Below are 12,042 nucleotides of genomic sequence, written 5' to 3'. Positions count from 1 at the left end.
GGGGTTAGGGGGAGAGCCCTGCAGTGGGGAGGAGAAAAGAGCTTTGTGTGCACCGGCTTAGGCTGCCAGCACAAGTGTGGGTTTGGTGGCAGCTGCAGGCCTCCATTCCTAATATAGGCAAAAGCTCCGAGTCTTCTGGCCTGACACCTGTTAACTAGGGGCTCCCCTGAGCTGACCTCTGCTGGGCTTTCTCTCCCCCATATTCTTCTTATGCATCTGACTCATTGGGGGACCAGAACCCCACCCCACCATCACTTGAACCAAGAGCCGCCTGGTTGACACATTGCCTTCTCTCAACTTGGGTAGGGGCTGCTAGATTTTTGAGGGTTTGGGGTTTGTTCAGCTGTTACTTGGGGAAAGGGGAAAGGCTGACCTAGCCAAAAGGAAATGGGGTGTTTCTCTGAAAAGTGGCCATTCTTGGCAGGGAACTGAGTGTGTGGGGAGGGGCCACTCTGGACACAGAGAAGTCCTGGGGAGTGCTGGCCGTGTCCCCCTAGGATGGAGGGAAATGAAATGTGAACCGCTTAATGCTGCTGCAGCTGCTTCCTAACTTTTCCTCTTTCTACCTTTGACTTTTGGAAGAGGGGGGGTAGAGAAGAAGAGATGGGGGTTCCCAGCTAGCCAGCCATTTCCTGACTGACCCATATTCCAGTCCCCACCTCCCCAGCTCTGTGGCCCCTGGGATGTGGTAGCTCAGTGCCTCTAGCATAATTCCCTTTGTCTCTCCCTCCTCCCCTCTCCCTCTCTTCCTCTCCGGTCCCTTGGTTCCTCTTCCCGGCCCCTGTGGTGGCTGCAGCCCAGCCCTGGGGAGCCCCTGTGGAAGTGGAGTCCTTCCTGGTCCACCCTGGTGACCTGCTGCAGCTCCGCTGTCGGCTGCGGGACGATGTCCAGAGCATCAACTGGCTGCGGGACGGGGTACAGCTGGTGGAAAGCAACCGTACCCGCATCACAGGGGAGGAGGTGGAGGTGCGGGATTCTGTGCCCGCTGACTCCGGCCTCTACGCTTGCGTGACCAGCAGCCCCTCGGGCAGCGACACCACCTACTTCTCCGTCAATGTCTCAGGTTGGTAGCCATACCCTGCCCTCACCTTCTTCCTGGTTCCCCCCTTCCACCCCTCTCTGCTAGTCTCAGGGGGAGGTGAATCTCCTCCCCTTCCATGACCTGCCCCCCATTCTGCTTCAGAAACTGCTGCCCACTAACATTGCTCCCTGCCCGCCGTGCGGCTTAGCTCTCAGAGGGGTGGCCAGGGGGTGTGGGCCCCAGGCTTCTCAGATCTACCTGGGAGGTGATTGCTGATACTCTTGGGGCAGTCAAACACTGGTTTCTCCACCACAGCTGGCCCAGATTCCAGGGTGCTGCGTAGGGCTCAGCCAGCTTCCACCCTGTCATTCCCTTGCCATTTGGGCTTGGTGCTTGGTTTAGTGATTAGAGCCCCAGAAAACGTTGTGAGGTCCCCGCTGTGATGGGGAAGGATCCAGATGCACCGCCATATCCACAGGGGTTACAGAAAAGATCTGTCCCCCAGCTTCTGGAGCAATTAGGGCAGCCAGGGAACCCTAGAGCTCTGTGACTTTGGGAATCCGCCACGTTTAGAATGCAACTTTCACAAAAGCAGGATGAAACAAAATAGAATTGAAATTTCCTTTATGCCATTTGTGAATCTCCGGGTGCACGCTTGGCACCTGCCCCACTTGGGCATCCTCTAGAACCTGCCCCTAACAGGGACTTGACACCTCTATTTCCCTCCAGACACCGAAAGCGCTAGCAAGGACTAGGGAAAGATCTGGCATAAGCCCCGATTGGTGGTCACATGTGTGTCGAACCTCTTAAAAGGGATGGATACTTGTTGGGGAGAGGTGATGGCAGCTGTGGACTGTGTATTAGGCTCCCTACATGCTCGAGCAAAAAGAGCAGCTTCCAAAGCTTAGCAGAGAGATGCATGCTAGAAAAATTCCAACTGTAAGTTGTTCATGGCTTTGGAAATAGCTTCTGGCCTCAGTGTGTCTAGATCTGTCTGATTCCCAGTGGTTAGCAGGCCAAAGGAGGATACAGGTTCCCTGGGTGCGAGTTCTGAGACCCAGCACATCCAGTGGTACCATGAGCGGGGAGAGCCTCTGAATGCGGGGTGGTATTAAACTAAAGAGGCCCGCTGCCCCTGATGAAGTGTAAAGAGCTCTGGGCAGAGAGGGGCAGTGAATTAGGTTGGGGAAGGAAAGGGACAAGCATAGAGCGTGCAGTTCTTAGTGAACCGTTTCTCTCCCACTGACAGAGAGTCGCTGAGGGCCTGGGGGTCGGTATGGGGACGGTGTCTGCGTTCATCTATCACTGGACTGGCCTTTACTAGTATGTGTAGGGGCTGTTGATATGGATGGAAATCTAGAGGAACCTCTCCCTCTGGAGGGAACTCAGAGCCCCTTCTCCTTCTCGTAGATGCTCTCCCCTCCTCGGAGGACGACGATGACGATGATGACTCCTCTTCAGAGGAGAAAGAGACAGATAACACCAAACCAAACCGTATGCGTGAGACACTGTTTCCTACCTTACTACCCTTCGGGTCTGGCTGTTGGGTTGGGTGGGAAGGGGGAGTTCAGGCGATTGGAGCACGGGAGGAGGAGCGGGCACATAGAGTGACGATGCTTGACAGTGGGATCCCTTGGGCATCCTGATCAGTGCAGGCATTGTTCACAAGTGTTGGGCAGGTGGGCAGGGTGTCTCCAGGTCCTGGCCTGGGCCCTTGCTCCTGAGCCTGACCAGCCCCGCCTGTCTCTCTTGGCTTTTCCTGGGCAGCCGTGGCTCCGTACTGGACGTCTCCAGAAAAGATGGAAAAGAAACTGCACGCAGTACCAGCTGCCAAAACAGTAAAGTTCAAATGCCCTTCCAGTGGGACTCCTAACCCCACACTGCGCTGGTTGAAAAATGGCAAAGAATTCAAACCTGACCACAGGATTGGAGGCTACAAGGTATGTGTGTCTGTACGAGCGTCAGAGTAGAAACGGGAGAAGCTGGTTAAAGAAATCCTTATTCTATGCCTTTACTTGTTTCAAATAATGCTTTCTAACTATAGAAGTAAAACATTTTATAAACATTTCAAATGCAAAAATGTGCAAATGGAGTTCAATTTTTCAGTCTTTTTTCTCTGTATATGGTTTTTAGTTGGTTAATTTCACCGTGTATGTACTTTCTTACCTTGTCACGTGTTAACATTATAGCATGAGTCTTTTGCCATGCATTTTAAAGATAACTTTTCACAAGTGCGTAATATTCCATTATTAAAATGTCCAGTAATTTGATGAACTATTTTGTGCTACTAGTTGTTTTCTAGTTTTTCAATATTATAATTAATATCACAGTTAGTATCTTTGTACTTAAATGTTTGTCGGCATTTTTAAATGTTCTTCCTTAGGATAGATTGCTAGAAGTGAAATTACTAATTCAAAGTGCTAGCATTTTCTTTAAGCCCTTGATGCATATTACTCAGTTACCTTTTTCGTGGTAATTAGATTATTTTTTTAATTTATTCACATTCATTTATTACATGAACATTTCTTTGAACACATGCCTTTCCAGAGAGTGTACTAGGCAAGAGAGAGTTCAAAGTACAATGGGAAGATATAACATTTTTATTGTGACATTTGCTCTAATGGAGGATGATATGGGTAATGAGTTGAGTATAGCCTTATTTTATTTTTAAATTTTATTTTATTGTGGTAACAATTACTTTCTTAAAAAGAGAAATTAATTCGCCCTCCCATAACAAAGCATGAGAATAAGCTCACTAGACCTTTGCCCCCAGATTTGATAAGTGAAAATATCTTGTTTTCTTGTGTGTTATTTTGCTTGTCAACAGACTTAGAATTTTCTTATGTTAATGAACAATTTCCATTTCCTGTTGTGTAAATTGTCCATGTTCTCTGCCCATCTACGTTGTAGGAAGAACATCTTCATTGGAACCTCTTTTTTAGAGTCTCTGATCCTCCTCATAGTCCCTGTTTCTCTCCCATCCCCACCTCGCTGCTCTTTTCTCATTAATCCTATTAAGAAAAGAACAGGAGAGCAGGAAAAATAGGGAACGTTTTAAATGTTGCTATGTATAAGACACTGTGCTGTGAATGGTACAAGACAGCGCTCCTGCCGTAAAGCATTTCAGTCTCAGGAGGGCAGGTGTCCATGAGCACTGTCATGAAAAGCAGGCTGTGACCAGTGCTTCATTAGAGGGACAGTGAGAACAACGCTGACCCCTGATCGGGCTGGAGGAGCCGGCTTTTGAAGTGAGACATCAAGGGCAGACAGGGCCAGGCTCTTCCCGGGGAGCCAGACCCGCACAGGAACAGCCTGGATAGAGCACAGCATTTGGGAAAGTTCCCGGTGTATTTGGGGGAGTGCAGAAGGCACATTTGTCCAGGTCATGATGGCCTTGGCTGTTGTGGGCAGACATCCAGAGTTTGAGTGTGAATGGGCTGGGGTGGGCAGACCTGCCTTGTCCTGTCTCCCGGTGCTGCCTGGGCCCTGTGCTCTGCTCAGATTGGAGGGTGAGTGCCCCCGGGCGCCCATGCCGCCATGCGGCTTCCGCCTGCGTTTTCCTCCGCACCCTCAGTGGAGCCCTTCGGCTTGTTTCCCCTCAGGTCCGTTATGCCACCTGGAGCATCATCATGGACTCCGTGGTGCCTTCCGATAAGGGCAACTACACCTGCATTGTGGAAAACGAGTATGGCAGCATTAACCACACCTACCAGCTTGACGTTGTGGGTAAGAATGCCAGTGGCGGCAGGAGGGAGCTAAGAGGAGAGAGAGCAGGGGCGTTGAGAAACCAGCCATGAGGTCCAGCTTTAGTTAGGGATAGAGCCAGGATGGTGGAGGCACTTTATAGCTCTGTCACTTGAAGCAGGTCACTTTCCTCTTTGTGCCTCACGTATCTGTAAATAGAGTCAAGAGGATCAGATCGTGCTATGACTCACTACACAAAGTGAAAGGTGCTGTTGATAGTCTCTCCTGAAAGAGGGGACTGGAGTAGGGATGTGAAATTCAGCATAACAGTGGCTCTTGCTTCGTGAATGTCAGCAGTGTGCTACACACTTGAACACGTCACCTGCAATTCTCCTGGCAACCCCGCAAGGCAGGCACTGTTATTCCTGCTGTACAGAACAAACGGGCTCAGGGAGGTCCATGCTGACTCCAGGGCATCGCCTGAGACCTGAGGGGCTGTTCCGACTGCCTATTCCTTGTAGACAGTCTGAATCTCATTCTAGGAATCTTAAGGTAAAGAGTTTCACAACCAGCATTCTGTCTTGGTTTTGAGGAGATGGTCTAAAAAGAAGCTTCTGGGCCATCCAGCATTTCCAACAAGCTTGTAGGGGATGCTAGGCTGCTTCTCTTGGACCACACTCGTAACAGCAGGAGGCTAAGTGACTTCCCTTTGTGGTCTTTGGGATGCTGTCTGTCAGCATCCTGACAAGTCTGTCCTCTCCCTTCCTTCACAGAGCGGTCCCCTCACCGGCCCATCCTGCAGGCAGGGTTGCCTGCCAACAAGACCGTGGCCCTGGGCAGCAATGTGGAGTTCATGTGTAAGGTGTACAGTGACCCACAGCCCCACATCCAGTGGCTAAAGCACATCGAGGTGAATGGGAGTAAGATTGGTCCGGACAACCTGCCTTATGTCCAGATCTTGAAGGTAACCTTGACCCCAGTCTCTGTGGGCTGGGTGCTGGGGAAGGAGACCAGTATTTCCTGGGACCCAAGTGGCTGTGGTCTGGCTCCATGCCCACGATTGGGACTCATCCCTTACCCTTTCGTCGCACATGCTCCATCTTAAATAGGGACCTAGCCACGTTCCCCAGGACTAGTGACAGGTCACAGAATGGAGGTGTGATGGGAGGTGGTTGGGCATTGCTGATTCCTAAAGACCTTTGAGACTGACTTCTGGGTCAGCTACTCAAGGAAGGCCTTCGGAGGCCTGCTTCCCCGTTGCTCGGGACCATAGCCCTTCCAGCAAGCACTTCCCCGTCTCGGTCCTCTTTTCCAAGTCACGCTCTTTCTGGCAAGTAGGGTGACTGATAAGGGCACGGCTTAATTAGAGTTGAAACAGCAAATGCCACAGGTAAATTCTAAGCATTATGAGGAGTAATGGCATTTTCTTCCTTTTTCCTGTCACTCCCAGACATTTGATTGTCCCTGAATGCTCCATTAATCCAGGGAAGGTAATTGCCTAATTCTCCAGTGGATCTTGCAACAGGAAGTAACCAGAAGCTGGGAAAGTGGTTTACCTCCTGGTCCCAGAGTTAGACCTCATCCTCCCCTCACTCGGCTGTCCCAGAGATTTACTGGCCATCCCTTCTCTTCACCACCGGTGCTGAAACTGCCGTGTGGGAAACGGACTGTCCCTGGCCATTCATAGTCCCTGCTGTGGTCTTGTTCAGTATAAACAGCATTTGATTGGGCGCAGTGCTTTTTTTTTTTTTAAGTTTATTTTGCAGTCAAATGCTTCAGACTTCTTTTGTCCTCCTAGAAAGGGAAAGATGATAAATCTCAGTGTCTCCGTTGCCTTAGCTCCCTGTCTTCACATCACACGGGAGCAAAGTATGGCCACATCTCAGTGTTTGCCCAACTGACTGGCGTGTCGTTGGTTTGTTCCAGCATTCGGGGATTAATAGCTCGGATGCGGAAGTGCTGACCCTGTTCAATGTGACAGAGGCCCAAAGCGGGGAGTATGTGTGTAAGGTTTCCAATTATATTGGTGAAGCTAACCAGTCTGCGTGGCTCACTGTCACCAGACCTGTGGCAAAAGGTAATGGGGAGATGGATGGGGCCCTGTGCTGGGAATTTGACTTCGGCCCCAAGCTGCTGGGGCCTGTGGGGAAGCCAGCACCCAGCTCTCCCTGTTATCCTGCTGTGTTTCTAGTGCCCAGAGCCATGGAAAAATACCCGGCCTGGGAGGCTGGTTTGGTTTGGTACTGTGTTGGTGTCTGCTCCCTCTGTGCCTCCTGTGTGTCCCTTGGCTGTGTGTGCATCACAGGACAGTCTTGCTGCACTACATTCGTGCAGACTGGAGGTCTGAGTGGTGGGTATGAGAAGGGACCGGGCATTCCGTAGGGAACCACCATCCTCAGGCCGTGTATGTGTGTGTGTGTGTGTGTGTGTGTGTGTGTGTGTGTGACTGCAGCACCCTTTCCATCCCTCCTGTGTGCGCCCTTTGACTTTCTTTACCTGAAACCAAACAGCCCCCCCACCCGCCGGGCCCCATTTCTCCATGCTGCCCACCGCCCGCATGCTTGGATGGGCCAGGGGCTGCCAGCGTCTGGTGAAGGGTCGTAACCAGCCCGCGGCGTCGCAGGTCTGCCAGAGTTCCTCCTCAGGGTCTCACTCTCTTCCTCTAACAGGTCTCGCTGCCTGGTGGTTTTGTTTGTTCGTTGTCGCAAAGGAGACGCTGGGGAGCATCTCTTCCTCTGGTTACCCACCCCCTCTTTCTTCCTCCCTCTCTCTGTGTCTCTTAGAGGTCTCACGTCCGGTGCTTGTCCATTTTGCTTCCGTTGTCTCTTCTAGACTGCCGGAGTTAATACCACCGACAAAGAGATGGAAGTGCTTCACTTAAGGAATGTCTCCTTTGAGGACGCGGGGGAGTATACGTGCTTGGCGGGTAACTCTATCGGACTCTCCCATCACTCTGCATGGTTGACCGTTCTGGAAGGTATACACTGTACTTCTCCTCTCGATGTCCTGCCCTCGCCACGGGCACGGGGGGACCATGCATTGCGGGGCTGGGGGAGACACAGAGGCAGGAGAGGTCGAGGAATGGGCTCCGGGGGGCCGGTAGGCGGCTCCAGCCATTTGTCCAACCGTGAGAATCGATTCCTCAGGCTCCCACAGGAGCTTTCCTCGTTTGCAAGAACACGGAGGCCTCCCACCTGTACACCTGCATCTGGCTCTCCCCTGGGCCCACGTAATGCATGCATGAGATCTGGATTTAACCTTGACCGGGCTCTCCTCCAGGGCAGGCTCCTTCCATCCTTCGGTCCAGCGACTGTCCCTGACTTGTCTGGCCCCCCAAAGTCTCAGAGAGGGCCCCACTTCTCCTCTAACTGAGTGTAGGCACTCTAAAGAGGGGCTTGCTAGCAGTGCTAGCCCAGCCTCCTGTACGGCCGCCCTCTGATCTCAGGAGAGGTTCTACCCAGTTGAGTGGACTTGAGCCGAGTGAGGCCTAGTCACGGGGGCTGCCGGTGCCCGTGTATCCTCTTTGAGTCTGTGTGTTGGGCCAGGAAGGAAGGAGCCCGCAGCCTGTTCTGGGTGGCGGGCTGGTGACTGCAGGGCTGGAGTTGGTTGTCGCTGCCTCTCTGAGGGTCCTGCATATGGGTCTGGGCGCTGTGCTGTTCTTGTTGCTGCTCACACTGCCCTCTCTTCTCCCTCCTCCTCTGCCCTGCTTGCCCTCCAGGGTCTGATAACGCCCCTGCTAGAGGCAGAGAAGTGTTCTGTTTTTGTCGTTGTCACTGTCTTTGTCAGCGTGTGCTCCCACTCACTTGTCTTCGTTTCTCAATGCTGGGGAAAGAGAAAAACAGAAACACTTCTTGGTATCAGCACTGCAGTCTCCTTGTCAGGCCTGAAGTTCTCTTGGGGCTCAGTCGGGGTCACACCAGTGCCTCTTGGGGGAGGTCTTGCCTCTGGGCTGGCTGGAGTGTTTTAAAGGGGAGGGTTGGGGGAAGGCTGTGGAAGGAAAAGGGATGTGCACACTGGTGAGGATGGTGTGTTCTCCGCAGCCAGCGCTGTGGGTGCTGGATGTAACCCATTCTCATGTGGGAGGGAACAGTGCATTGAATGGATGGGCCTCTGTGGGAACGGGGTGAATTCTAAGTGGAAGATGGAAGAATAGAATAGAGCATGCCCCCTCAGTTTGAGGAGTTAGGGGCTGTGGGTAGTATTCCCAAGAACTGCAGAAACATTTACACTTCTCATCTAGAGCAGTGCAGACACGTTGGGAAATTAGTCAGTTTTGCCTGTGGTTTGGCTAGGTGTAAATATTTACACATCTGACCTGAGACAGACGACAGAAGTGAAAGGTGAGATATGAAGTGAGGACGTAGGCATACTCTTTCCTCCCACCCTCATTTGTCCTCCTGCAAGTGCCACTATAAGCCAGGCGCTGTGGACTACAGAAAAATAACCAAGGTGCCATTCCCACCCTCAGACCGTCAGAGACAAGATGGTCAATCTGCCCCAGGTGATAGGTGTGTGCACACCGAGCTGAGGTGCTGCAGAGAAGGGCCACGTGCTTTCATGAGGAGGCTGAGAAAGGCACCCAGAGGGATGTCATCCGCCCCTTGCAGGGTACCTGGTTCCCATGTAGCCCAGCAGTCCAGCTGAGCAAAGGGCTCCTGAATTCATGAGGATGGGCCACGTGTAGCAAGATGGTTCTAGCTCATCCCTCCTGGAGGATTCGGGTCAGGATCAGCAAGCTCCAAGGAGCACAAGATATCTGATCTGCTCCATGCCAGAGCCCCAATCCTAGCTAGGATTCTTCTCTGCCCTAAAGATCCCCCGAGGAAAGGAGATGGGTGTTGTTTGTCTTATGGAGCTAGGAGCTAGGGATCCTAATGGGCTGGGCCCCCGGAGCTTGCTAACACCCTATTCACACTGACTTAGCCCTGGAAGAGAGACCCGCAGTGATGACCTCGCCCCTGTACCTGGAGATCATCATCTACTGCACAGGGGCCTTCCTCATCTCCTGCATGGTGGGGTCTGTCATCATCTACAAGATGAAGAGTGGCACCAAGAAGAGCGACTTCCATAGCCAGATGGCCGTGCATAAGCTGGCCAAGAGCATTCCTCTGCGCAGACAGGTAACAGAAAGTAGATAGGGGATTTGCACGCTCTGCCTCCCTTCTCTCCCTGTGCCCCCAGGGGCTTCTCGAGGAACCTCTAACTGCCTGCCTCCCCACTGTCCCCAGCCTACTGCCTCCAGCTTTGCTTTCTGGCTGTGGGCCAGGGGCAGGGGAATGTCCTGACCCAGGTGCTCCCTTGTCAGGTGCCCAGCCCATGAATTCCAGATGCCCACCATACCCCAGCTGCAAGTCCCCTGCCCACCTGGCACATAGATCGGAAGAAAGTCCTAGCTGGGGCAAATGTGCATTGGCTACTGCACGTTGGAACTATCCCCAAAGGCCAGTTAGAGGTGCAAAGATACAGAATAGAAAGGAAGACCTGAATTGGGTCCCAAGATGCCCTCTCCTGTGTGCCCACCCTCCCCTCCTCCAAGGAACTGGAACAGAAGGTGAAGGCTGTAAGAGGAGGGAACGTTCATGCAGAACTATGCTAATTATGGGAGGCGCTTTGAAAGTTAGAAATCCATAATCAGAGGCAGGGTTTTTACAAAGAGTCAGGACAGGATAGAGCTGTTGTTGCAGTGATCATTTCTGTCCGTTTGGGAGAGGTGCGTAAGGTCTGTTCGTGTTAAAGGTGAGTTAACTGAAGCCCAGTAAGGCTAGTTGGTGGCAAAAGAAGTCCGATTTAGACCTTCAGCCTTCTGACCTCTTGTGGTCTCTCTGCCCCTCTGCCTGGGAAGGGACATCAGGTAACAGATTATCCCTCTGCCACTGGTGAAAAGCCCTGACTAGCAGTTGGAAGAATCTGCGTCACTCCCCGCCTCCTCGCTAGAAGGGTGACCTAACGCTTCCCTGTAGGTGTCGGCTGACTCCAGCGCATCCATGAACTCGGGGGTTCTGCTCGTGCGGCCCTCACGCCTCTCCTCCAGCGGAACCCCCATGCTGGCTGGGGTCTCTGAGTATGAGCTTCCCGAAGACCCTCGCTGGGAGCTGCCTCGAGACAGGTAATTCTCTCAGCTTGTGAGGAAGTCCCCTGCGTGTAATTCTGACGGTGGGAGTTGTATGTACGGAGACCTTCTAGGGAGTGAAGGTGCACCAGGTGTATCCAGAAGTAATTTCCACCCAGTTGGGTGAAATATGAAGAAGTAGTGATGGGATGCCCTTGAACTTCACCAGCCCCATCTTACACCACCCTTTGTTTCCCCCAAAGACTGGTTCTAGGCAAACCCCTGGGAGAGGGCTGCTTTGGGCAGGTGGTGTTGGCAGAAGCCATTGGCCTGGACAAGGACAAACCCAACCGTGTGACCAAAGTGGCTGTGAAGATGTTGAAGTGTAAGTGATGCTTCCGTCCTGTTAAAAATGGCCCCTTCCCTTGCCAAGCGAACTGCGGGCCTTGGGCCAAGTGGAACACCCTCTCTGGTGCTCTTTCCTTGCCCACACCTGCTACACGCCTGCCTAGGGTGGCCTGGGAGTGGAGGGGGCACTCTGCCCCCGGAGATTGCCATGACCTGGGGCCAGCCTGGGTTGTGGTCAGCTGTTCATTCTAAATCCATTGCTAGCTAATTATCTTTACCATATCCGCTGCCCCACTCAGCGCCACATATTTCCACAATGGCTGTCATGAGAAGGAAGGGAAAGGGGAGGAGAGAAGCCACTCGAGGAGAAAAGGGGCCCCTTGGGCATACACCTCACCTCATCCCCCATCCCTTAGCTTTTCTCCTGTCGCCCTCCCTCCCAAAGTAAACGAGTCTCCTCCCCTTCTCTTGTTTGTGTGCAAAGCGGATGCAACAGAGAAAGACCTGTCTGACCTGATCTCAGAAATGGAGATGATGAAGATGATTGGGAAGCACAAGAACATCATCAACCTGCTGGGGGCCTGCACACAGGATGGTAGGCACTGAGCCAGGCCGCGCTCCCACCCGCTCTGGGGGAGGGTCTCAGATGGGAACCTGGGCCTGCTGCTCCCATACAGTATCTGCCAGGGGGAAGATACTGTGCTGGGGTATCGGTGACCAGGCATCTGTTAGCCATGTAGGGAAGCGGCATAAGGAGAGAGGCAGGGTTAGCAGTAGTTGGAATGTATGGGGTCTGAGCTGATTCCCCTTTGTATTCATCTGAGAATACAGGTACCTAGATTCAAAGACACTGTGTGGATAGGAACAGGTGAGTAGTAATAGTGGTCTAGATTAGGGCTATTAATCCCAGTTTTGTTTGGTAGCTTTCTGGACTATGCTG

At 52.5% G+C, this 12,042-nt stretch overlaps 1 protein-coding gene across 5 annotated transcripts in view; it reads left to right on the top strand.

Moving 5' to 3' along the window:
* The window catches only part of FGFR1 (fibroblast growth factor receptor 1), a 39,170-nt gene that overhangs the window by 23,031 nt on the left and 4,097 nt on the right, over positions 1-12,042 (top strand). The window contains exons 2-11 of one of the 5 annotated variants that reach the window (XM_014536346.1): positions 797-1,063; positions 2,432-2,515; positions 2,789-2,961; positions 4,624-4,747; positions 5,479-5,669; positions 7,538-7,682; positions 9,629-9,831; positions 10,666-10,811; positions 11,018-11,139; positions 11,587-11,697. In XM_014536346.1, the coding sequence (XP_014391832.1) occupies positions 797-1,063; positions 2,432-2,515; positions 2,789-2,961; positions 4,624-4,747; positions 5,479-5,669; positions 7,538-7,682; positions 9,629-9,831; positions 10,666-10,811; positions 11,018-11,139; positions 11,587-11,697 (1,566 nt within the window). Of the gene's footprint in view, positions 1-796; positions 1,064-2,431; positions 2,522-2,788; positions 2,962-4,623; positions 4,748-5,478; positions 5,670-7,537; positions 7,683-9,628; positions 9,832-10,665; positions 10,812-11,017; positions 11,140-11,586; positions 11,698-12,042 lie in introns of all 5 variants that reach the window. The other 4 variants (XM_014536341.1, XM_014536337.1, XM_014536355.1 and 1 more) reach the window with 4 other exon arrangements.

Source organism: Myotis brandtii, unplaced genomic scaffold (genome assembly GCF_000412655.1).
Source record: "Myotis brandtii unplaced genomic scaffold, ASM41265v1 scaffold103, whole genome shotgun sequence".
NCBI lineage: Eukaryota > Metazoa > Chordata > Mammalia > Chiroptera > Vespertilionidae > Myotis > Myotis brandtii.
The sequence above is the reverse complement of the archived record's forward strand: the minus strand, read 5'-3'. Positions and strand labels throughout refer to the sequence as shown.